General features: G+C 42.9%; 1 protein-coding gene across 2 annotated transcripts in view; it reads left to right on the top strand.

The window, feature by feature from the left end:
• The window catches only part of CTNNA2 (catenin alpha 2), a 2,570,005-nt gene extending 2,548,130 nt beyond the window's left edge, over positions 1–21,875 (top strand). The window contains exon 18 of one of the 2 annotated variants that reach the window (XM_069204683.1): positions 20,770–21,875. In XM_069204683.1, the coding sequence (XP_069060784.1) occupies positions 20,770–21,057 (288 nt within the window). In that variant the 3' untranslated portion in view covers positions 21,058–21,875. The remainder of the gene's footprint in view (positions 1–20,769) is intronic. The other variant, XM_069204674.1, reaches the window with a different exon arrangement.
• The last annotated feature ends 4,273 nt before the right edge of the window (positions 21,876–26,148 follow it).

Genomic DNA, 26,148 nt, shown 5'->3' with positions numbered 1-26,148 from the left:
AGGTCGAGCATTGCAGCGTGCAAGCCCTGCTTTTCTGACGTGTTGGTATGTATCTGGGCTTTTAACCACGCCCACCTCACACCCATCAGTACCACTTGTTCATGGCTTGCCCTTCAAAAATGCTTTGATGGCATTTGTAATTGGTTTACGTTTGTCCTTCCTTGGGGAGTTTTTGTTACCGCCTTGGCCATCACCCATGCTACATGGCTAACTGCACTTTTTCCGATAAGTTTTACTGCGAGCAAACTTCTTTTTCCTTTTGTGTGTCTCTTCACGCTGGTGCTAGTAGCAGCCGAAGCGCTGTGAATCGTCTCGCTTATGTGAAACTGTTTTACTTTTACTTTTCAATTTATGTGGCAAGAAAAGTCCGGTTAGGAGTTTACAACGCTAATTGAGCTAACTCGAGCAAATGCGAGACCCTTTGCAATGCAAATGCTTGTTATTTCCACGCCACTGCCACATTTAACTCCTGGGACAACCTGCTAGAAGTGAGCTTTTTTATCCCTCCTGTCTATCATAATAATCCTGCCCCCAGTGCCAGTGCCATATTTCGGTGACCCTCTGCAGATTCGTATCTTATCCTGTTTGTGATAAACGCTGCTCCTTCTGATCATAGTTCACATCAAGTTATGTACACCTGTTGTTCATGATTTAACTGCATCTCTCTTTTTGTGGTGAAGCCCCACACCTAATCAGTCGGCAATCTCCTTGCTGACTTCTACCGTTACATTTAATGTTAAAAGCAGACTAATTTAAGCATACAGATGTGTTCTGTTTCACAGTCATGTCACTACGTTATCCTAAAGTATCTAAAATATTTAGGATTTTGAACAAAATAATGTTTAATAATAGAGCCATGACGTGGGACAGATTCCTGTACCACCCCGGACACTTGAAGACCCACTGGTAGAAAATAGCATCATTTTTAAAAATGAAAATAGCGCGTGCATGAAAACCCCAACTCAAAGTATTTAGAAATCCCATTATATAAAGGTTTTACAGGCAAAATCTTCCATAATTTATATTTGAGAACATTTGACCCCAGGTAAAGTCGTGTGAAGAATTTTGCATCTTCATAAAGTTGGGAATTTTGTTAACGTTGGACAATTCAACCCTCCCTACACTGATTACTCAAGTTCTTGAATGTATCTTTCAAATAGTTAAAGAAAAGCTGCTACTGAGAGTTCTGTAATGTCTCAAGATAGCTCTGTAGTTTGTTTCACCTGTCTCTGAAATGTTAAACTGCTGAGCATCATTTTCAATCCGGACGGTCAGATGAAGAAAATATTCTATTAGGTAGGGTAATACTAGAGATTAGTGTGCATTGGGTCTGGATATCCAAATAAATTAATAATAAAATAAAAAAAGAGCAATACCAGTGTCATCTTAAGGATTTTGGGTGCACTGGGAAAAGCACATTTTGGAGGCCCCGATATGGAACTATTTGGAAAGCGTTTACTCATCCTATGCTAAACTACTCTAAATACCATATTAAACTTTAACAGAGTCACACAAAAACATTCATAATATCTCTAGCCCACGACCCTAAAAATCCTTAGGATGGCAGACAAGGACTAGCGAGTCAGTGTTAGAGATAGGTGGGCAGGGAGAGAATCTTATATAAAAGTAAATGGCAGTCAGTGGTCAAATAGGGAGAAAGTTCATTTTTCTGGGGGCAGGGGGCTTTGGACGCCGGGGGCCTTTGCCAATTGCCCACTTTGCCCATGCCTTAAAACGTCTCTGAGAAATACAGTTTAGTTTCCGGACAAAATATGTGAGAAATGATGTAACATATGAGTGTGCAAAACTGAAGAGTAATAGGAATGAGCCATAAAAGCATCAAAAAAGAGAAGTTGTCTATTATGCAAATGTTTTGGAACAGCCCTGATTTAAGATGATTCACTTGGCACCTGATCAGCAACACCTGTTAAAATTCCTAAAGAAAATGATGCTTCCAATTTGTTCAGGCTGAAAAAAGCATGCAGTTCTGAAGTGAATTATAAAGGCACCTTGAGTCAGTTATTTTAGATCCAGACATGTTTTATGTCACAGACCATATTTATACACTAACAATACAGTTGCAATCTGGTTCCCATTTGTTACACTACCAATTGTGTTTGAAGTTACACGCGCAACAAATGAGCTGCTTAGTGGGACTTGTATTGCGAACATGATGCCTGAGGTTGAACCAAATTTATATTAGTATAGCAAGGTCAGCCAGTGAGTTTCGAAGATGTAGCAGCGTTTAATTGCAATAACGGCAGCAAACGAACAAATGTTTGTGAGGTGTCTGTTTATCGTACTGCAGCATATGAAAGCATTCCTAAAACTGTCAAAAACAGTTATACTTACGAACAATAAATCATCCGGAAGCAAGCAACTCCGACTCACTCCACCTTCCAAACTACTGATGTGTGGTTAGCAAACATAAAGGCATTTACTATTGTTACAAGCCTGGCGTCTACATTGTGGTTAAATTGCTATTTGGCATTGTTACAAATGTGGTCTATAGTTGGTAGAGGTTTGCACCCTGTCCAAGCAGGGACCCTCATTCTAGTCGGAAAGTGAGTCACACAGCTAAGGAAGCCCCTGCTCACTCTTGCCTTGGCACGAGCAGTTCAGCTTATCTCAGAGGCAATGCGTAAAGTATTTGTACACACACACATACACAGTAACACACTGAAAACACTACAAACGGACTCCACACCAGTTTAGAATAAAAGGCAATATTTATCTGAGTAAGGCAAGACTAAAACAACAAAAATCAAGCATACACAAATCAAGATATCACTTTATAAAAGTTTAAGCAAGTCTTAATCCATTGGAATCAAGGGATGTGTCACTTTAGCACAAAGTGCCTGGCATGTGTCAAAAATAAAGACGATGCGGGCTACAAAGCATATGAGGCACCAGAAAAGCAAAGCAATAAGTTGATTCCTTACTGCTCAGGGGAGGTGATGGGTCAATTATTTTCTCGCAGGTGAGACGATGCGTTGGTTTCTTCCTGGAAGAGGAGGTAATGCGTTGATTCTTTCCTTGCAGGAAAGGTGATTTCTGGACATGCAGCCTCAGTTCTTACTGCGGTGCAGGGTCGATGAACAATTGGCACCTAGGGACAATGCATAGAAAATCTAGAAGCGCTGTGTTAATGGGACCGGGGTGAAACTGGCACTGCGTTGATTCTGCAGCTGCAGGAGAGACACTGCATTGATTTTTCAGCCATGAGGCAGGTGCTGAGTTGATTCTTCCAGAGTGGTATGCTGATGTGTTGATTTTCTCTTTCAGCTCACCAGCTTGCATTTCTGAGGGCCCCGGGGCTGGAGTTGGCACCACTTGGCAAGGCAGATCTCTCAGCAGGAGAGCCTAGGCACTGGCAGATGACGTCTTTGATGTCCCTGGGACTTCTTAACAGGAGGCAATCTCAGTCTAAGCCCTCTGAGAACCTTTGGTAGCAGGATGTAGAAAGCCAAGTCCAGTCCTTTCACTCCCAGGACAGAAGCAGTAGGCCAGCTCTTCTTCCTGGCAGAATTTCCTCTGTCTAAAAGGATTCTAACTATGTGGTGTTAGAGGTCCAATACTTATACCCATTTCTGTCTTTGAAGTAGGCAAACTTCAAAAAGAAGTCTTTGTAGTGCACAAGACCCTGCAGTTTTGAGCCCTGACCCTAGGCACACTCCAGGGGGTTGGAGACTGCTTTGTGTGAGGACAGACACAGCCCAATTCAGATGCAAGTGTCAGCTCCTCTCACCAGTGTAGCTCAGGAAGACCCATCTACTTAGTGATGGGCCATCAGGATATGCAGGACACACCTCAGCTCCCTTTGTGTGACTGTCTATACTGAATGCACAAACAGCCCAGCTGACATCCTGACCCAGACATGTATTCAGTAGACAGGCAGAAGCAAAGAATGGTTATGCAAAAAACAAACCCCACTTTCTAAAACTGGCATATTCAAACTTACAATTCAAAAACCAACTTCACCAAAAGATTTATTTTTCTCGAAGACCCCAAACTCCACATCTGTATCTGCTCCCAATGGGAAATAACACTTAAAAGATATTTCAAGGCACTCTCCATGTTACCCTGTGGGAGAGATAGGTCTTGCACTAGTGAAAAATGAAATAAGTAGTATTTCACTTTCAGGGCATGTAAACAACACCATCACATGTCCTACTTTTTAAATACCTGTACCCTGCCCATGGAGCTACCTTGGGCCTACATTAGGTGTAATTTACAGGTAATGAAAGGGAAGGTTTGGGCCTAGTAAGTGAGTGTACTTGCCTGGTCCAAGTGGCAGTTTAAAACTACACACACACTGCACCTCAGTGGCACACCTGCAACATATTTACAGGGCTTCTCATGTGGTGGCACAATGTTGCTGTAGGCCCTCTAGTAGCACTTGATTTACAGGCCCTGGGCACACACAGTGCACTGTCCTAGGGACTTACTAGTAAATCAAATATGCCCATCATGGAGAAACCAATCATGTTTCAGGATAACCCTGAAAAAAGGGCCAGGTCCAACAGGCCTCAATATTTGAGGCAAAGGCAAACTGGGTCATAAAGCTTGAGTCCATTCATCACTGGCACACGGCACAGAAGTTGTAAGTATGCATGTATACTAGACTACACAAATTTGCTTAGCGAATACACAACCCTTAATCTCTATCAACAACCTCTTCCTACCTTGCTTGTCAACATTTTCCCAGATATTAGCAGTTCTGGGATGGGCAGCTCCTTTTGTCAAGAGGTGCTTCTTCCCCTCCTGGAAAGCCTGAAACAGAATTACCACAAAGTGACACATTTTAGCAGCCCTGAAATCGTTGACTCAAAAATACAGGAATTAAAGATATAGGTGCCAATGTAGTTGCAGATTTTTTATCCCGATTTTAGGAGGCTGATACACCAAAAAGTAAGGTATCAAAATGAAAATGTGAGTAGCTCACGTCCTGGCAAATCACTTTCTGAAAGTGAATGCAGCAAAATGTGTCTTCTGTCTCGTTCAGGCTTCCACATTTCCGATTGCAACTAGTCACAAGTATCTGACAGTGAAATGCTGCATGAACTATGGTGAAGCTGGTATTCTGAGAATCCTTCTTACCAGCCTCTTTGTGCTGTATCAAATTGATACATCCCGCATGGTGCAAAGAAGTCTTCAGATTGGTTCATAGATGCTGTGCAAACATAGAGCTATATACAGTTGAACCACAAACAATATCAAAACTCATCAATAGTGGGAGCAACCGGTGAACATAATAGTCAAAACTATTCCACTAGTCAGTTCTAATTATTCACTTTGTTTGACACTCACTGAACTCATGGATGTGACTAAAAGAATATGTAGAGGAATCAAACTTCCCAATCTTAAAAAACTTCAGCCACTTGAGCCTTCTAAACAGTGTAAAATCTACTTATATTAAGAGCGGAGATTGGCCTCCTGCTGATAGCTGGTACATCATTAAATTATTACACATTGCTCAGAATCACAGGTTGTTAATCTCACACATGTTTTATGACATACTCTAAAGATGTTATCAGCAGAAGATATGAACTCTTTGATCCAAAAAACGCCAAATAAAGTGAGTGTATACTGCAATTAAGAAATAATTGCCAAAAATTGATCAGGTGTACTCACATCATTGGGATGACTGGCATCCAAAGGGGCTTGGAAAAGTTTTCTTAACTAATCAGGATAATGAAATCCAACTGCTACTTGACAGACTCAGAAGATCCTCCTAGCACTCTTTGAATCCTAGCAATTAGGCCAGATTCTCTAAACAGAATTGATTCCTGTTTTGGCAGCCAAAACCCTTGCTTTATTGGTCTGAAATGATTTGCCATATAACCTTTTCGTATTGTAGATGGATATGAAATGGACCTGGATAAGGAATGGTGGGTCCTGAATAATGAATCCAGCAAAAAATGTGGCTACCACACTGGAACTTTTAATCCTTACAGCATTCCTGTTTTGGCGCCAAGCAAAAATACCATTTATTACAAACTGGGAAAGGATTAACACAGCCAAAGAATAGTACTCAATTCCTCTCTGGCCTACCTCCAACGGGTTATCCACATCTGTAAAAGAACCCTGGCAATCTCACTCACAAGTCATATAGTCTACCACCTAATTGCCTGTATGCCTCCTTCAATTACCTACAACCCAAAGCATAGCACACAATTTAATCCTTTGTAGTGATGCATCTCAGGTAAAAATGCCTTCAAATGTACCTGACTGCTAATGTTACATTGATATTATTACTGACGTTATGAAAGATGTCATGAGTGCTGTAATATCTATCTATGAGTGGAAAGGAACTATTGGCAGATCAAGGGACAACATTAGTACTACCTCTTCTGGCTTGGAGATACGAAGGATGATTTCTCCTATTTATTCCCAGGACCATCCTAGAACACCAGTCTCCAGACACAACAGAAGCGAAACTCAATTCTGACACCTATCACACCATAAGATCTGGAATTTGTATCCTTAGCAACTCTGGCTTAGCGGACAATGCCCAGAGTCAGCCTTGTTCTAGCTAAACTCATACATTATTAAGTCAATGCAGCACGCAAAGAGTAGACCCATTTAACCCTTGTTGAGCTTACAAATTTTGTCACATAAGAGTTTTTTCATTTGTTGCTTGAAGCAGTTCCCAGAGTCCTTTGCAAAGGTATTCCTAATTCATGGACTATCCATCTAAATGTACTTTTTAAGTTAGTGGAAACTGTTTGACAGTGCGCATGATCAAACGATATGCTAATTTGCTGGCTCACTTACAAGGCACTGAAACAAGACCATTTAGCTTTGCCATCAAGTAATCACAAAATTAAAAAAACAAAGAAAAAACTTGAGAGGAGATATAGCCTTCATGCTTCTGTGGCAGAAAATTTGAAATGTTCTCCCATTAGTTCTCCGGGACCGGCAGTGCCATTTGGTCTTCCCAAAAAGTTCTGAAAACTATTCTATTCTGTCAGCTAGCTCTTAAATTCACCTTTACTACGTCGCTATGAATCTATAAGCTGGTGGTTGTTTTGCGCTTGCAGTGCAAATAAACCTAACCTTTTGTGACAATTTTTTCTTTGGAAATCCCGGGTAATTTATTTACCTAAATTGTTTACGAACTGGCTCCTCACATTTTCTCAGACATAATGCTCATTATCCTCTGCTCAACGTCTCCACAGTACTCCGCCGTACTCTATTGCTCTGCTTAACTATTCCTGTTTTTTCAGGGCATAAAAAAATACTTTCTTTTTACAATCACAAGGCTCATGATCATGGGTGAATTACTTAAAATGTGTTTAGTATTTTTGTTCTTTGATTCAATATTACTGATAACAGCATTTGATATTTTATTAGTGAACGTATCAAAATAAATAGCGCCCAAATGATGTAATGGGATGGTTTGTTCTTACAAAAGCAATGAGTATTTGAAACTAAGCAGCTGGCATAGAAGTGTCAAACACAGCTTCTAACCGGGGTGTTGATACAAAAGGAGACAGTGGCAGCAAAGAAAATGCGAATGGCTTAAAATGAGGATGGCGTACAATGTGAACAACTTATGCAATCTACATCCCAGTATGATGCCCAGAGTAATCTATCAGTCATTGTGGTTTACCAAACACCACTTGCTTTCACGGGACAGACATGTAACAATAGTGCATATCTGGTAACAGCGTGTGAATGGTGCCTCTATTAGAATTAAACAACATGAAGCTAAGTCCCTTTGTTGTGTTTGTCAAGAGTGTTTCGGTCACCTAGGAGGAAAACACAAAAAAAAACTAATCACTGATTGAGGAATAAGGGGAAAGCATGATTTAAAGTCTGGATTGCTTCTCATTTTATCACCCAAAATATGTTGATATTCAGCAGAAGGAAAAAAGAGAAAGGGGACCTGTTTGCAACTATTTTGCATGCTTCGCTAGTGTTAGAAATGGGGTCTTTGGTTGGCAGTCAGGATTATCCACTGTCTAAGCAAGTACCCTCACTCTAGTCAGGGCAAAGGAGAAACACACCGGTTAACCCCCGCTCACCCCACTGGTAACTTGGCACGAGCAGAAAGGCTTAACCCAGAGACAATATGTAAAGAATTTGTTCCAACACAATGACTCAACACCAGGTTAGAAGAATAGCCAATATTTATCCGAACAAAACAAGACCAAAGCAACAAAAATCCAACATACACAGGCAAAGTTATACATTTTTAAAGATTAAACTTCAATATAGCACTTAGAAACACAAATGCTTTGAATTGGTGATATCATGGCATCATGACGGAGTCATTCCCAACAATCTGACGCCAATGGCGCTGGTCACGGAGTCACACAGACCCCCATCTACAGTATCTTGTGAAAATGAGGAAACAAGCTGGTGCACGGAGTTGGGGATTGCGGCATCACTGTATCTGAGACGGTGTTGATTCCTGTGCTGCTGAGCGAAGGAGCGGAGGCATCATGAAGCTGCGTTGGGTCCTTGCTGGGGACCGGTGGAGGTGAAGCAACGTCGGTGCGAAGTGTTAGATCCGAGTATTTCAGGCAGAGTCGATATCCGGCGGTCACGAAATGGTGCAGAGACTTCCATGAAGTTGTGGACTTCTGCGAGGCTGCAACGGTGTCAGACATGCGATGTCGTCGCACTCCAGCGAGGACTACGGCTTCAGTTGTAGGCAGCTTTACGAGATCCGGCAGCTGCATGAGTCTGGAGTCGTCCAAAGTCGGTTTCTTTGGATCTTCTTGGTTTTCCACCATCTTCTCCTTTCAAGGGCCCAGGGACTGGATTAGGCACCATTTGGCAGGACAGGAGTCTCAGCAGAGAGTCCAGGTGCTGGCAGAGGAAGTCTTTGATAGCACTGAGACTTCAGAACAGGGGGCAAGCTCAGTCCAAGCCACTGGAGATTCTTCTCAAGCAGGAATATACCACAAAGTCAAGTATTTGTCTCCTTTCACAGGCAGAAGCAGCAACTGCAGGATAGCCCAACAAAGCACAGTCACAGGCAGCGCAGCACTTCTCCTCAGCTCTTCAGCTCTTCTCCTTGGCAGAGGTTCCTCTTGGTTCCAGAAGCAAATCTTGAAGCAATATAAGGTCTGGGGTTTTGGGTCCAATACTTAAACCCCATTCTGCCTTTGAAGTAGCAAACTTCAAAGGAAAGTATTTTTTGCTCACAGGATCCTTCCTTGCCCAGGCCAGACCCCAGACACACACCAGGGGGTTGGAGACTGCATTGTGTGAGGGCAGGCACAGCCCATTCAGGTGTAAGATACCACTCATCCCTCCACTCTAGCCCAGATGGCTCTTCAGGATATGCAGGCTACACCCCAGCTACCTTTGTGTCACTGTCTAGAGGAGATTCACAAACAGCCCAACTGTCAGTCTGACCCAGACAGGGAATCCACAAACAGGCAGAGTCACAGAATGGTTAAGGCAAGAAAATGCCTACTTTCTAAAAGTGGCATTTTCAAACTAACAATCTAAGAAACAACTTCACTAAAATATTTATTTTTAAATTGTGAGGTCAGAGACCCCAAACTCCAGATCTCTATCTGCTCTCAAAGGGAAATCACACTTTAAGAATATTTAAAGGCAGCCCCCATGTTAACTTATAAGAAAGATTCAACAGTGAAAAACGAATTTGGCAGTATTTCACTGTTTGGGCATGTAAAACATATCAGTACATGTCCCACCTGTAACATACACTGCACCGTGCCCATAGGGTTACGTAGGGCCTACCGTATGTATAAAAAGGGAAGGTTTAGGCCTGCCAAGTGAGTACACTTGCCAAGTCGAATTGGCAGTTTAAAACTGCACACACAGACACTGCAGTGGCAGGTCTGAGCCATGTTTTCAGGGCTACTCATCTGGGTGGCACAATCACCGCTGCAGGCCCACTAGTAGCATTTGATTTACATACAGGCCCTGGACACTTCCAGTGCACTTTCCTAGGGACTTACTAGTAAATCAAATATGCCAGTCATGGAAAAGTTAATCACACGTACAATTTCACATAGGGAGCACTTGCGATTTAGCACTGGTCAGTAGTGGTAAAGTGCCCACAGTAACAAAAACAGCAAAAACAGAGTCCAGCACATAGCAATAACCTGGGAAGCAGAGGCAAAATGTGAGGGGAGACCACACCAAGGATGCCAGGTCTAACAGTTATGAAGTGTTAATTCCAGCAGCGCTTTCTGTGGCAGGTATAGATCAATCCGCATACCTCACACAGGTTATCAAAAACTATCAGATTTTAAAACTAAGAAATAATTCAGAAGCATTTTCCTTCCTAAATAGAGGTAGAAAATAGGGATTATAAAGATTATAGTCCCACATAGCCTATCAGAGAAAGGCCTAGCCGGATCTACAACGTGAAATAGCTTTCGCCATTTATTTTGCTGTAAAGGCACGCTAACTACAATATATAATGTGCCCTAAGGATTTAGTCATACTATAAGGCTGACGTATAAATACAAAAATTAGGCTTTTCTACATAGCAATGAAAGTTTCTCTGCAGTCCATTTTTAGCTTAGCCACAGCACAGTGGTCATCCTGGCAGAAATATGCTTTTTCACATGCATGGGTTGTGTAGATATACATTGCAGCCCACATGACAATTAACTGTCCATGCCATAGGTGCACATTAGGCACCTTTTACAATGGACTAATAGGTTAGGTAAATAGGCCAAATAGGGAGTTTCAATGCACGGCACATGTAGAGGGGTAGCACAGGTACTTTCCAACTATTTAGCAGTGGTAAAGTGCAGAGTGTCCAGACAACAGCAGGAATAGTGTCCAGAAAAAGAAAAAGCATCTGGGGTGATTATGCTGAAAAATAAAATTTGCTACAGCTCTCTTCAGTGACAACCATTAAACCGTCTAGCACAGGACCTAACACTGTGTTTATGAGGTACTTGTGTTAGAATTTGTGACCCATATTTTGAGGATGAGTAAATATTTTTATAAACTGGCCTATTTCCCATTAGGTCAGCTTAGACAAAGCAGAATCAGACTAAGCGGCAATCCGACTTACTGCTTTATATTCATTAATTAGGAATTAAATTGTGGCTCTGTCCAAGTGGCCACAATCATGGGGATGGTGGTCTACAGGGGTCAGCTGGACACCATGTCTGTGATTAATTTTCAATGAAGTAAACACATTTTTAATGCAGCTGTGTCCCTTAAAGTGAACAGTGCAGAGCTTGCAAAATGCGTATTTAGAGTTGACAGTATTCCCATGAACAATTGCACACTTTTCAACAAACTTTCTTTTATATTTACTAATGAGCCTAAACATTCTTCTTGTTTTCAGATTTTTTTAAATGTTTTGCTACTGAATGTAAGATAGTGATTTAGTATTTGAAAGGAACCCCTTACAGCAGGACCCTTCCATATACCAAATCAGTATTTATTCAGAATCCCATTTTAGGAATTAGAAATGTTGTTCTAGCTCCTAAAATGAGACTACTACATAGGAAAAAGCGTTTTATTTGTTGTGACAAATCAGCACATTTGCAACCGCTAAAATGCTTAGTACGCCTGTCCCTTTCTATGTTGTGGGATCGCTTATAAATTTTAGTCCATCTCCATAGATCAATGGAAACTAATGGTGCTGCTTAAAAATGTTTTGCCTCATTTTGCCTGATATCGGCAAAATGTTACCTGCATCCTTCACATCCTCAACCATAAAAACCTGCCAACATGTCTCTTTAATGTTTGCAATATTCTGGCACCTCAAACCCTATGCTTCCACTAGACCATCTACCACATATACATTGACAATGTCAACCTTTAACTCAAGCAGCATGAGGTACTTGGTGGGCCATAGCTGGCCACAAAGCAACTGCCTACACAACCATGGGTGGATAAATGCTACCATTTTCTGCATCACTTTAGAAATGCAGTGATGTGCCGTATTTATTAGAAAACGGCACAACTCTGCGTTTCCCCCTGCGTTGGCGCTAAATTTAGCTACCAGCGCAGGGGTTTGATTGTTTATGTGTAGGAAGGTGTTCCTTCCAGCACATAAACAATCACTAATGGCGATTTGGCACTTGTGTGTGTGCTGCAAAACGCAGCACACACAGAAGTGCCAAAGCGTCATTTTGAAAGATTGTTTATGTGCAGGAAGGGACACCTTCCCCACACATAAACAATCATTTCTGTCATTTTGCTTTTTGTATGCGTGCTGCAGAATGCAGCACACATAGAAAAAGCAAAAAAACGAGGAGGTATAAAGGTATTACTACTCGTTTGCGCCTTGGCTGGCGTTAGATTTGACACTGCCTCAGGTTTGCGAAAACTCGTAAATCTGAGGCACCATCAAAATGCAATGGGTGTTGCTATGGGACACCCACAGCAACACCCATTGCACACCCATTCCACGTAAAGTGCTGCATCTGAAGGGGGTGTATTTACAAGGTGGCATTAAGCCACAAAAAGTGGCTTAACGCCACCTTGTAAATACGGTGCAGGGCATAGCGCCACCAGAGCGTCACATAAAGTGATGCTTCAGTGGCGCTAGGGGCTCATAAATATGCCCCCTTGTGTTTTGGCCGAGAGTTGGGCAGGGCAATCTGTTCGACATCCACTTCTCTGTCACAAACCAAGTTTACTGGATAGATTTTCCATGTGCAAAATATAGGGTCCAATATTGCTTGAAACATCCAGGTCTGCTTACACCGGCCAACATATAATTATCAGAAGCATGGGCATTCCACTTCACATTGCTAAAATTTCCCTAGCCAGTGAGTAAACATTTTGTTACACTTCTGAGTCTGATGAATTTTAAATGAGGTAAGAAAGCTCTTTTTATTTGTGTCTGTTGGCGTAACTCCATTATCAAAACACAGTTTCAGAAAATATGCAATATTTGTATCCACAATTTCACCAGGCTGATGATTTTGTAGCAACACTTATGTATTTATCTGTTGCCTTTCTGAAGATGGAGAACAATTTGCCCTGCAGGACTAGAATTATACTTCAGAACATTTGAGTAGTCTTGTGTTGGACCCGGCCCTTTCTGTAGGGTCATCACCAAATTATTTGCCTTTCTCCTCCCCTGTTTTCTGACTTAGTTTTTGTTAGGTTTAGGATTCTGGGCACTGTGCCACTGCTGACCAGTGCTAAAGTGCATGTGCTCTTTCCCTAAAACATGATAACATTGGTTGCAGTGATTTCCAGACACGGGGCCTTGGGTCCACACTGCAGTGCGGAGACAATAAAGACTTGACGCCCAGGGACAATGCTTGGAAAATCCACGCTGTAATGATGGAACCGCAATGAAATAGGAGCTGCGCAGATTTTGCAGGCACTGCATCGATTTTTCAGCACCAAGACTGGCGCTGTGTAGATTCCACAGGTGATGCATTGATTTTTCAGCCGCGAACCAAGCGTTGCATTGATTTTTCCAGCGCAGCACGTGGAGGTGTGGATTTTCCCTTGTGGTGAATTCTTTAATGGTCTTGAGACATCTTAACGGGAGGCAAGCTGCGAAGCCCTTGGATTGGAGATCACTTATGGGGGAGGCAAAGTCCTTCCAGCAGAGTCAGGGAGCAGCACGCAGCAACAAGAAGGAGAGCAGTCCATACAGAAAAGCAGTCCAGGTGAGTCCTCTGAGCAGAACTGCAGCCCTTTTGACAGAGTCCAGTTGTAGGACTAGTCTAGAAGTGTCTAATTTTAGGTGGTCACTGACCTATTATAGATACCCAAATGTGCCTTTGAAGTGGAGGAGACTTCAAAGAGTGGTTTTGAAGTGCACCAGTTTCCCTTTCAAACCAGTCCAGTCTGCCAGGAGATCTGTAGGGGGGCATCAGTGCTTTGTGTGGGGTCAAGCAACTACCTTTTGAAGTGTAATTGAAAGCCTCTCCACCCTTCCCACTAAGGAAGACCCATCAGTATGCAGATGGATGCAGATGCAGGTGAGTGTCCTGTGTTTATGGTTGTCTCAGTGGAATGCACAAGGGGAGATGTCAACTAGCACAGACCAGATGTGGATTGGAGACAGGCTGTAAGGCACACAGTGCAATAAGTAAAGAGAAATGCCTGCTTTCTAACAGTCACATTTCTAAAATAGTATTATTAAAACCAACTTCACCGGCAAGCAGGGTTTCACACTGCCATTCCAACCATACCGAGTATGAAAATGCCACTCTGTTCAGATCAGAAATTACCCCTTAAAAGTATATAAGGGAATTTCAAATGCTGGACTATGAGAAGAGCAGGCTTCACAATAGTGAAAAACGACTGTTGGAGTTTTTCACTACCAAGTCATGTAAATCTTACAAGTCCTGTCTTTTACTTACCTAGCACCCTGTCCTATGGACTACCTATGGCCTACCTTAGGGGAGACATATGTAATAAAAGGGGAGTTTAAGGCTTGGCAAGTAGTTATAAATGCAAAATTGAAATAGCACTAAAACTGCACACACATGCCTTGCAATGGCAAGCCTGAAACATGGTTAAACGGCTACTTATGTTGGTGGCACAATCAATGCTGCAGGCCCACTAGTAGCATTTCATTTACAGGCCCTGGGCACATATAGTGCAATTTACTATGGGTTATAGGTAAATTAAATATGCCAGTTGGGTATGGGCCAATGTTACCATGTATTAGGGAGAAAGCATGTGCACTTTAGGACTGGTTAGCAGTGGTAAAGTGAACAAAGTCCTAATGTCAACAAAAATGAGATCGAAAACAGAGAAAGAGGAAGGCAAAAGGTTTGGGGTGACCCTTCAAAGAAGATCAATCATTTTCCAACAATATGTAATAGTGCTATATTATGTGCATATGTTCTAAAGCACTAAGCTTGTTTTCTAGAAGAGGTGAGTTTTTAATAGTTCCTCTTTTTGTTAAGCTCAACATAACCCATAGTCTAACCAAAGTGACCTATCTCCTGGTAACCATTTTCCCAAAGTGAACAGAACCTATCTCTTTCCCTAGGAGGACCACTGTGTTCTAGACAGATTATTAATCGCTGTCAGCCATTCTTGCACAGTTGGAGCCAAAAGTCAAACCGATTTCTCAACTGGCTAAAAGTATTAGCACAAACAGCAGGTGTTTTTGGTGTCTGGTAAGCTTCCTACTTTGCACTTCTCCATCAAACACCCCAAAAATTATCATCAGGAGGCTTACCTTAACTTCTGGGCTAATTACATCCTTAAGCACCTTACCGACATCTTTCCAGAACTCTTCAAGCCTAGGGCACTGCCAGAACATATGAAGATTGTTTACCCTCTCTTCATCACAGCGAGGACAGTTTTTCTCCGCCCTTCGCAGGGCTGTTAGCTTCTCTGGCAAGCAATACGCCCTATGTAATGTAAACAAATGTTTTTTCTTTAAAGAGGCCGATTTAACTGTAAAGCAGAGTGTAGACATTTATACTTGCAAGAGATTAATGACATGCACAGATGGTAAGTCCTCTCCCCACTTCTTCTCCAGGAGGGAGGGGGACTCTTCCCCTGCCTCTATTAGCATCCAATACCATAAGGCAACCTATTTATGGTAAACGGGTCTCTGAAGCTGTCTTTTCTCTAAGGTACTCTTCCCTGTCCCTTCTTTCTGCAGGGTACTTGTCCAACTTGCCAACTGATAGTACTTACATTTAGAGATCGAATCCCCCACTTGCTCCATAAATGTGGACTAGGGTACCAAAGTATAATCCTGTATGATTTGTCCATACTTTACCACCCCCTTTTTCCGTACGGGAACCAATAGTTTATCTTGAAGACATTCAGGAGTGCCTGGTGAGTCCCACATGGGAGCCAAGCTACTATAATATGGTATCCCTAGGGCACTCCGAACTTGAATCCATGTTCTGCAAGCTTTTGTCAAAGTTATAACCGAATATTTTTGAAATATTTTGGGTGATCAAATTTATATAAGAAGGGATCTCCTGCCTCTGAAAGATATTGGGTCATTGCCCTCAACAGAGGGGTAAAGCTAAGTCTGTCATTTAGTAGCCCCTTATGTTTTTTAACTGGAAGGCAAGACAATATTTATAGAAATAAGGTGTTATGATCCCCTCGTGCTCCTTCGTTTTGCATAGCTTCTTCCAAGCAATATGGACTCCCCTTGATGCCCATACAAACTAGGTCAGGTCCCCCTGTAATTTTTTAAACCAACCCGACTTAAACTCTAAAGGGATTGTATTAATACTTTGGTAGGATAATCAATAGAAATGTGTATCCTTGATTGTGAAGTTCCCTTGGGTTGGAGAGAGGGGTGATTTGTGCTGGTATTTTCTGGTGTGCACCGTCAGCAGTTATTTATGACACTCTAACACATTGTTGTACTCTCTGTGTATTTTTAAAAGAGCACAGGTGCAAAGTGTTTAACAATGCAGTACACTGTTTAAAAAAGAATACTATCAGTGTGCTCAGGCCATCTTAAAGGTTTTGTTCACCTTGTATTGTCCAAATTATCACATTTGTATTAGTTCAATGGTTAGAAGGTGGTGTTAGAACTTACATTTGGCTGCGCTGGCAGGCGCTGTAGGTGGTGTAAGCTACAGTGGTGTCTCGAGGCTATAAATATTTGAATGTTATTTCTCAGGTACTTTGGTGTGAAGCTGTAGGAAAGTACCATCTTGCCTGTCATGTTACCCCCATATTTCACTGTATATATGTTGTTTTAGTTGTATGTGTCACTGGGACCCTGCCAGCCAGGGCCCCAGTGCTCATAAGTGTGCCTGAATGTGTTACCTGTGTTATGACTAACTGTCTCACTGAGGCTCTGCTAATCAGAACCTCAGTGGTTATGCTCTCTCATTTCTTTCAACTTGTCACTAACAGGCTAGTGACCAATTTTACCAATTTATATTGGCTTACTGGAACACCCTTATAATTCCCTAGTATATGGTACTGAGGTACCCAGGGTATTGGGGTTCCAGGAGATCCCTATGGGCTGCAGCATTTCTTTTGCCACCCATAGGGAGCTCTGACAATTCTTACACAGGCCTGCCACTGCAGCCTGAGTGAAATAACGTCCACGTTATTTCACAGCCATTTTTCACTGCACTTAAGTAACTTATAAGTCACCTATATGTCTAACCTTTACCTGGTAAAGGTTGGGTGCTAAGTTACTTAGTGTGTGGGCACCCTGACACTAGCCAAGGTGCCCCCACATTGTTCAGGGCCAATTTCCCGGACTTTGTGAGTGCGGTGACACCATTACGCGCGTGCACTACATATAGGTCACTACCTATATGTAGCTTCACAATGGTAACTCCGAATATGGCCATGTAACATGTCTATGATCATGGAATTGCCCCCTCTATGCCATCCTGGCATAGTTGGCACAATCCCATGATCCCACAGGTCTGTAGCTCAGACCTGGGTACTGCCAAACTGCCTTTCCCGGGGTTTCACTGCAGCTGCTGCTGCTGCCAACCCCTCAGACAGGCTTCTGCCCTCCTGGGGTCCAGCCAGGCCTGGCCCAGGATGGCAGAACAAAGGACTTCCTCTGAGAGAGGGTGTTACACCCTCTCCCTTTGGAAAATGGTGTGAAGGCAGGGGAGGAGTAGCCTCCCCCAGCCTCTGGAAATGCTTTCACGGGCACACATGGTGCCCATTTCTGCATAAGCCAGTCTACACCGGTTCAGGGACCCCTCAGCCCTGCCCTGGCGTGAAACTGGGCAAAGGGAAGGGGAGTAACCACTCCTCTGACCTGCACCTCCCCTGGGAGGTGCCCAGAGCTCCTCCAGTGTGCTCCAGACCTCTGCCATCTTGGAAACAGAGGTGCTGCTGGCACACTGGACTGCTCTGAGTGGCCAGTGCCAGCAGGTGACGTCAGAGACTCCTTCTGATAGGCTCCTTCAGGTGTTGCTAGCCTATCCTCTCTCGTAAGTAGCCAAACCCTCTTTACTGGCTATTTAGGGTCTCTGTCTCTGGGGATTCTTTAGATAACGAATGCAAGAGGTCATCCGAGTTCCTCTGCATCTCTCTTTTCACCTTCTGCCAAGGAATCGACTGCTGACCGCGCTGGAAGCCTGCAAAACTGCAACAAAGTAGCAAAGACGACTACTGTAACTCTGTAACGCTGATCCAGCCGCCTTCTCGACTGCTTTCCTGGTGGTGCATGCTGTGGGGGTAGTCTGCCTCCTCTCTGCACTAGAAGCTCCGAAGAAATCTCCCGTGGGTCGACAGAATCATCCCCCTGCAACCGCAGGCACCAAAGAACTGCATCACCGGTACCCTGGGTCTCCTCTCAGCACGATGAGCGAGGTCCCTTGAATCCAGCAACTCTGTCCAAGTGACTCCCACAGTCCAGTGACTCTTCAGTCCAAGTTTGGTGGAGGTAAGTCCTTGCCTCCCCACGCCAGACTGCATTGCTGGGAACCGCGACTTTTGCAGCTACTCCGGCCTCCGTGCAATTCCGGCGGAAATCCTTTGTGCACAGTCCAGCCTGGGTCCACGGCACTCTAACCTGCATTGCACGACCTCCTAAGTTGTCCTCCGGCGACGTGGGACTCCTTTGTGCGACTTCGGGTGAGCACCGTTTCTCTCCACTTCATAGTGCCTGTTCCGGCACTTCTACGGGTGCTGCCTGCTTCTGAGAGGGCTACTTGTCTTGCTCGATGCCCCCTCTGTCCCCAGACGCAATTGGCGACATCCTGGTCCCTCCTGGGCCACAGCAGCATCCAAAAACCCTAACCGCATGATTTGCAGCTAGCAAGGCTTGTTGGCGGTCTTTCTTCAGGAAAATACTTCTGGGCGACTCTCCACGGCGTGGGGGATCCGTCCTCCAAAGGGGAAGTTCCTAGCCCTTGTCGTTCCTGCAGAATCTTCAGCTTCTACTGTCCAGTAGCAGCTTCTTTGCACCCACAGCTGGCATTTCCTGGGCATCTGCCCATCTCCGACTTGCTTGTGACTTTTGGACTTGGTCCCCTTGTTCCACAGGTACCCTCGTTTGGAAATCCATCGTTGTTGCATTTCTGATTTGTGTCTTTCCTGCAGAATTGCCCTATCACGACTTCTATGTCCTTTGGGGAACTTTAGTGCACTTTGCACTCACTTTTCAGGGTCTTGGGGTGGGCTATTTTTCTAACCCTTACTATTTTCTAATAGTCCCAGCGACCCTCTACAAGGTCACATAGGTTTGGGGTCCATTCATGGTTTGCATTCCACTTTTGGAGTATATGGTTTGTGTTGCCCCTATCCCTATGTGTCCCCATTGCATCCTATTGTAACTATACATTGTTTGCACTGTTTTCCAATACTATTACTGCATATTTTGGTATTGTGTACATATATCTTGTGTATATTTGCTATCCTCATACTGAGTGTACTCACTGAGATACTTTTGGCATATTGTCATAAAAATAAAGTACCTTTATTTTTAGTATATCTGTGTATTGTGTTTTCTTATGATATTGTGCATATGACACTAAGTGGTACTGTAGGAGCTTCATTCGTCTCCTAGTTCAGCCTAAGCTGCTCTGCTAAGCTACCATTATCTATCAGCCTATGCTGCTAGGCACCCTATACACTAATAAGGGATAACTGGGCCTGGTGCAAGGTGTAAGTACCCCTTGGTACTCACTACAAGCCAGTCCAGCCTCCAGAAGCTGAAAAGTATCTTGGGGAAGATTGATGAAGTTTTGTGATTAAATTGAAATTCTGATATTTTAGAGATTAGGTACTTCTTGAGTAGATTTTGGACATTAAAATGAAGAAATAACTGCAAATGTTGGATGCCAGATGTTCCCCTCTCCTACCCTACAGTGAAATAATTATTTATTTACCTTGGTTTTGCCTTGGGCTGTTCTTCATGGACACATGGTCTTTCATCTACTCCAGTTAACCAATCCACAAAAAACTAAAGCCCTTATTTATGAAGCCTTTGTGTCATCCCTGCGTCACACAAGATGACACAAGGACAATGCAGAGGCTTCAGCAATGTTCACAAAGGCACACAAGGCCTGAGTTGCGTGGCCTTGCATGGCTTTGTAAAGAAATGTAACCTAAGGCAGCTGCTTACGTGAGTTACATTTGAACCTGGGAGGTGTTCCATGGGTGACGCGTGGGCGTTCCCATCTATCCATCCATAGATTCTGGTGCATTTCCAGATTTACAATGACCTAGGAATACATCAAAAACACTTCCCAAGTAAGGCATAACAAGAAGATATATCTTTATTTCTCCTTGTTACTGTAGCACATATAGAAAAAGAAAAATGCCTTTAGCATTTGTTTTGTGCAGGAAGGTGTCCCTTCGTGCACAAACACAGTTCTGCCTGTAACGCAGGCACCCTTGCTCTACGGTGTAAGGGTGCCTGCATTGATGCTAGGATACACACACTGCTCAAGTGCAAGGAGAGAGCAGATTTCCTCCATATCTTTGTAAACATGGAACATTTCTGTCCTCTCACTTTTGCTAGCAACTTTGCTTGCTGCCCTGCACTGCGTCAACGTTCAGTAAATGCTGCTCTTGATTTGAAGAAACTTGGACAATTCTTCATCAGAGTGGAAATATTTCTCATTCCACCAGTTCACCACACTAGAAGCAGGGGCTCATTTTACGCCCTCCTATTTATGACCCCTCTTTAGCTGCCACGCTAATGCGAATATTAAGAAGTCAGGTAAGTTTTTGTTGAAATTTCAGAAGCCATTTATCTGAATACTAAATAAAAACTTTAATGCAAATGTGCAGTATTTACTGTAGCTGGGTATTGTATTTCCTCCATTACCACAACCTTCACCTGGATCTCAGTTTTTTCAGCCTAGCTGCAGGTGGGCGCTGCTTGATTAAATCCTTTCTTCTGTTTCTCTACTTCTCTCCCTGCAGTTGGACAGTGCAACGTCTCTCATCCAGGCAGCCAAAAACCTGATGAACGCCGTTGTCCTCACAGTAAAAGCATCCTACGTGGCGTCGACGAAATATCAAAAAGTATATGGCACCGCTGCGGTAAACTCACCTGTGGTATCATGGAAGATGAAAGCCCCAGAGAAGAAACCCCTAGTCAAACGAGAGAAACCGGAGGAATATCAGACCCGAGTGAGGAGAGGGTCTCAGAAGAAACACATCTCACCAGTTCAGGCCTTAAGCGAATTTAAAGCGATGGAAACATTTTAACATACTAGGCTTTACCAACAGTGGGGGTTTTTTCAGTTTCATTTTGTATGCATACCTGCTGACTTGTATGCGCCTGGCATGACAGATGTAAAGAAAATGTATCAGTTTTGCATGCAACACAAGACTTTTTCTAGGACATGAGAACACGAAATATGCCACGCAAAAAAAGCAAAGTGAACACTTCTCCATCATTAAGTGCAGTTGTTGTGTGTTACTTTTAGCACATAACTAGGCCAAAGAGTTTCTTTAGTAAACATCTTTGTACATGCAAGAAACTTGGGGCGGGCTGGATAACAAGGGTAACACCCGGAAGTGCTAATGTTAGACAATAAAACTTGTGTTGCTGTGCAAAAAGTAGAAACAAACATGCCTGATTGCGTGGCCCAAGAACCAAGCAATGTAACTTTCAAATGACCCATGCTTAAATGGAGATTTCTAGCAGGATATCGACGCCTAGGCCACGCTGAGCAAAGCCTCCCTCGGCTTCCACCTATTTTGTTTTCACGTCTCTTGTGCTGCTTTTCTGAGTGAGCTCCTGCGTTATCCCTTGATGCCCTGGCTATAACAGAGTTGTTCATTTTCCAACTGGAGTCTGTCTGGTGAACGTACGAAGCACAATATGGTGACATGACATTGCATTTTATATTGCTAATAATTTATTTAGAAGTGCGGTAGATGGCCTGACGGTAGGTAGATCGTGTAGCAGTTTGGACACGGAGGACCCGAAAACTAGAGACAACTATGTAGGCGTAGCTGAAAAATAAGTTATCAAACTTACCTCTGTATCCTCTAACTTAATAAACTCATTCACTCTTGGCTTCCTGTGTTTTGTTTTCCACAAAACTCATTCCTTACGCGTGCAGGAATCATGAAGACAGCTGGCTTTGTGAAGCATTGAGGGTTTATTTTATACTCCGAGCTACATTATTAAACGCTCTTATTTCTCTTACTTTTGTCTAGCAGCTTCGGCTGCTGAAGATTTGAATGCAGGCATTACTAAAGTGGGTCACAGCAGTCTGTGCTGCTGCGCCTTGAAAGACGTGCTCTTTGTGTGCTTAATACAAAGCTGGATGAAAGCAACCTCCACTAGCGTGGGCATTAATGTTTCATGATTGCTCCCTATGTTTCGGTTCAAAGAATTGTCTAAGACAAATTAATTCTACACCACTAGGACAGCATCTGGGTATGTGGTCCACAGGTACCCTGCGACAAGACGTGTGTTATGGGGGAGGGGACGGAAAGACCATGGGCCCATATTTATACTTTGTTAGCGCCTCACTTGCCGCGCGTTTTGATGCAAAAACAGCGCAAACTTATAAAATGCAATTGTATTTTGCGAATTTGCACCCCGTTTGGGTAAAAAAAATTACGCAAATGCGCTGCTCAAAAAGTATAAATATGGGCCACAATTGTATTTTGTGTAAGTTTGCACCACTTTTGCGTCACAAAATGACGCAAATGCGGCGCTAAAAAAGTATAAATATGGGTCCCATGTTTACGAAAATGTAGCTATCACTCCCACCAAAGAGGTGCAAGCCAGGATGAAGATCTGATGCTGGAATTCATGAACAGGTGCATCTGAAATTGTGGTTAACTGCGACTGCTGGTGTATTATTGGCGATTAAGGGTTTATAAAGAGCTAGGCGCTATGTAGAAGTCATTGCAGCCCGTAGCTTGGTCTCCACAATTGCAATGAATTATAGGAGGATCGGGAAAATTTGGGTTAGTAGCCAAGTGGTGGTGAGTTACTCAAAAGGATAAAACACAGTAGTGGTATGGTACTGACAAATTCTACAAAAAATATCGTTTAGCAGAAGTATTGTGCCCTAAATATCGTTTACAAAAATATCACCTCATTGAAAGCAGAAATAGCAAATATACATCAAATGGGATTTCATTTTTATAAACCGAATATTTCTGTGAGCCAATATTCATGCTAAAGATACTCTGACGTATAACCACAAAGTTCGATCTGATGATCTACAGCAAAGGATACTCTCAGTAAGTCACATCTGTACATCCAGCCAGTGCAAGGAAGCGTTCAGAAAATAAAAAATACTCCTGGTTTGAGCAGTATCCAAAAGGGTACTGAGTGAGCAGGTAAGGCAAGAGAACCCATCAGCAATTTGGGATATTCCTCCTCCTGAGGGAATTCTGAATATCTTTCAGTATTTTTGGACTTTCTTCTCTCCATCTTGTTTTCCTTCCTTTTTTCCACCTTTTCTGTGTACCCATCTATCCATCCATCTATCTTTCTTCCTTTTTTATCCACCTTTTCTTCCCTCTCTCCATCCTCGTGTTTTCATTCCTTCTTTCTTTTATATCCACCTTTTCTTCCCTCTCTCCATCCTCGTGTTTTCATTCCTTCTTTCTTTTTTTATCCATCTTTTCTTCACTGGCTCCCTCCTTGTGTATTCATTCCTTACTTCATATAGCCTTCGTTCTCACCTCACAACTGGTATCATATAACTCCTATTTCTGGAATCGAGAAATGTGTCACAGTATATTGACTGGAATGCTTTAATACTGTGTTAATTAACTTTCTAGAAGGAATCATTGGTGCCAGGAGTCCAAGATGTGCATCTCGACTCAAACATGAGGGCATAACTACTGGGGAAGGGCAATTAATTAATGAACATACTGTTTTATAGCATTTGTTACTGCTACTTGTACCTGACCACAGGAAGAAGCAGACATTTAAATAACTTTTTTTAAAGCTAACCAGAACTGTTGGGTGTAGTTTAACATTTTTGATAAGCAGTGTTGATTGACAGATAGAATCAGGTAGCATCATAAAAAATGCCATTGGATGAGTTGAGCAAAAATGGGAATGTTTGTATTTTGGGGGAGAGGGGTTGGTAGAGATTTATAACAACATAATTCAGTTGACAATGAGCCAGCCTGCACATTTATGATGCTATGAGCTAATCTTCACTACTCTAAATTTACTTTGTCACAGCCCTTACTCTATGACTGTGGGTTACATCAGTCCTGTGGACAGGCACACCACTTTCTAGCATACGTATCACACCTTGAGAGTGAGAAAAGACCTAGTCACGTTCTCCCAATATAACAAGTATACCACAAAATAATAACTAACCAATTCTTGGAATAATCTGATTCACTGGTAGTATGAGAGGTTGGTTCTTATATTAAAAAAAAAACAATTTGGACAAAAGGTCCTGACACAGAAGGACTCCTATAGCCTAGTTACTATTTTGTGGTATAGTACACCACTGTCTAGCTCATAAAAGAAACATCATACCTTGTGATCTCAAGAGTCCATTTTTTATCTTGTCTCCGTTTGCATCATGACCCTGTTTATAAATTATTACGCTGGAACTTGCATAGTATGTGATGATCCATGGGAACAGGTTGTACATTGTGCCGGAGAAGATTTTAACCTAGAAGTAATAAAGATTAAAGCATGAATATGGCTATCACCCCCTTGTCTATCCTTCATGTCGCTGTTCTTATTCTATGAGAACAGAGATGCACCCATACCTCCACTATGTCTTGTTGTGCGAAGGAAAAAACAAATTGAGAAGACATTGAAAACTAAACCTCATCCAGACATATACCGCAGGAAGGCAAACCCTAAATAAGGTCTATATGGGAGGCCACCTGACTACTCAGAGCCCAAGTCACAACCAGGGGATGTACACCTGAACATAAAAGGGACACAAGCCTCCTTCACGGACCCAACAGAGTAACTAAGTGAAGACGCATCCTTCCACAGCCATGACACTGAAACAGTGAAGAAGAAACTGACAAGGAACAGTTAGTGACCATCCACAGCAAACAACCAAGTCCCCAAAATTTGGAAAGAGAGAAGGAGACACATTGCCAAGAGCATTGATGTAGCCAGAAGGGAGCAGCAGCCCTGAAAAAGTACATATTAGGAAAGCATTGTAAAACCCCAGACAAGGCAGAGGTAAAGGTTGAGTAACACCCATGACCCACAGGACTAAGGTCAACTTAAACAAGCTTCCACAAGGGCAAAAATACATCATCCCTTTATTCTGCAAGCAAACCTGTATGAAGTCACTGCTAAAAAGAAGGAAGCCCCACAACCAGGAGAAAGTATCATCATAGGCCACACTCTTAATTCAAACAACTGACACAGTAGCCAGTTGAATGCCAGGCAACCTAAAGGTCATGTAAAACCTAGAGGATCCCTGAAGGAACACAAGGGTATGAAGAAATTACCAGACACACAGCAACCATTTGGAGGCCAAGAGAACTGGGAAGTGCCATTGAAGAAAAATCCATATCACAGACATAAGACAAGTAAGCTGGATTGCCAGCATCCCAGGCAAGACAAGCCATGTGCCAGGCAGGGATGCTCAACAACCACAGGACCCAGAAGATCTAAAGGACACATGTAGCTCTAGCACAATTCCAATGAGTCAGACAGATAGGTCACCTAAAGAACCAGAAAGAGCCCCCCCCATGCCAACAGGATAAATTCTGTCTGGGCCTCAACAGCAACACCCCCCCAACAATATGATATGAACCACCCTACTATGAATGGAAGAAGACAGAAGGACAGCCCAAGAGTCCAAAAGATAAGGACACTAGTGGAGCACAACCTCAGCTGAGTTGGATGACAGATTACAGCAAACAGCCACCTAAAACACTTAGGGGCATATTTATACTCTGTTTGCGCCGGAATTGCGTCGTTTTTTTTTACGCAATTCCGCCGCAAAACTAACTCCATATTTATACTTTGGCGTTAGACGCGTCTAGCGCCAAAGTCCATGGAGTTTGCGCCATTTTTTAGCGTGGACACCTACTTTGCGTTAATGATATGCAAGGTAGGCGTTCCCGTCTAAAAAATTGACTCCGAGGCATGTGCGCCGTATTTAGGGGCATATTTATACTCCGTTTGCGCCGAATTAGCGTCGTTTTTTTCTACTCAAATTCGGCGCAAAACTAACGCCATATTTATACTTTGGCGCTAGACGCGTCTAGCGCCAAAGTATGAGTAAAGAGCGTCATTTTTTAGCGTGAACGCCTTCCTTGCGTTAATGAGATGCAAGGTAGGCGTTCCCGTCCAAAAAAATGACTGCGCCGCAAATGCGTCGTATT

The sequence above is a fragment of the Pleurodeles waltl genome, chromosome 1_2 (assembly GCF_031143425.1).
Source record: "Pleurodeles waltl isolate 20211129_DDA chromosome 1_2, aPleWal1.hap1.20221129, whole genome shotgun sequence".
NCBI lineage: Eukaryota > Metazoa > Chordata > Amphibia > Caudata > Salamandridae > Pleurodeles > Pleurodeles waltl.
This window is presented reverse-complemented; position numbering and strand designations above follow the sequence as displayed.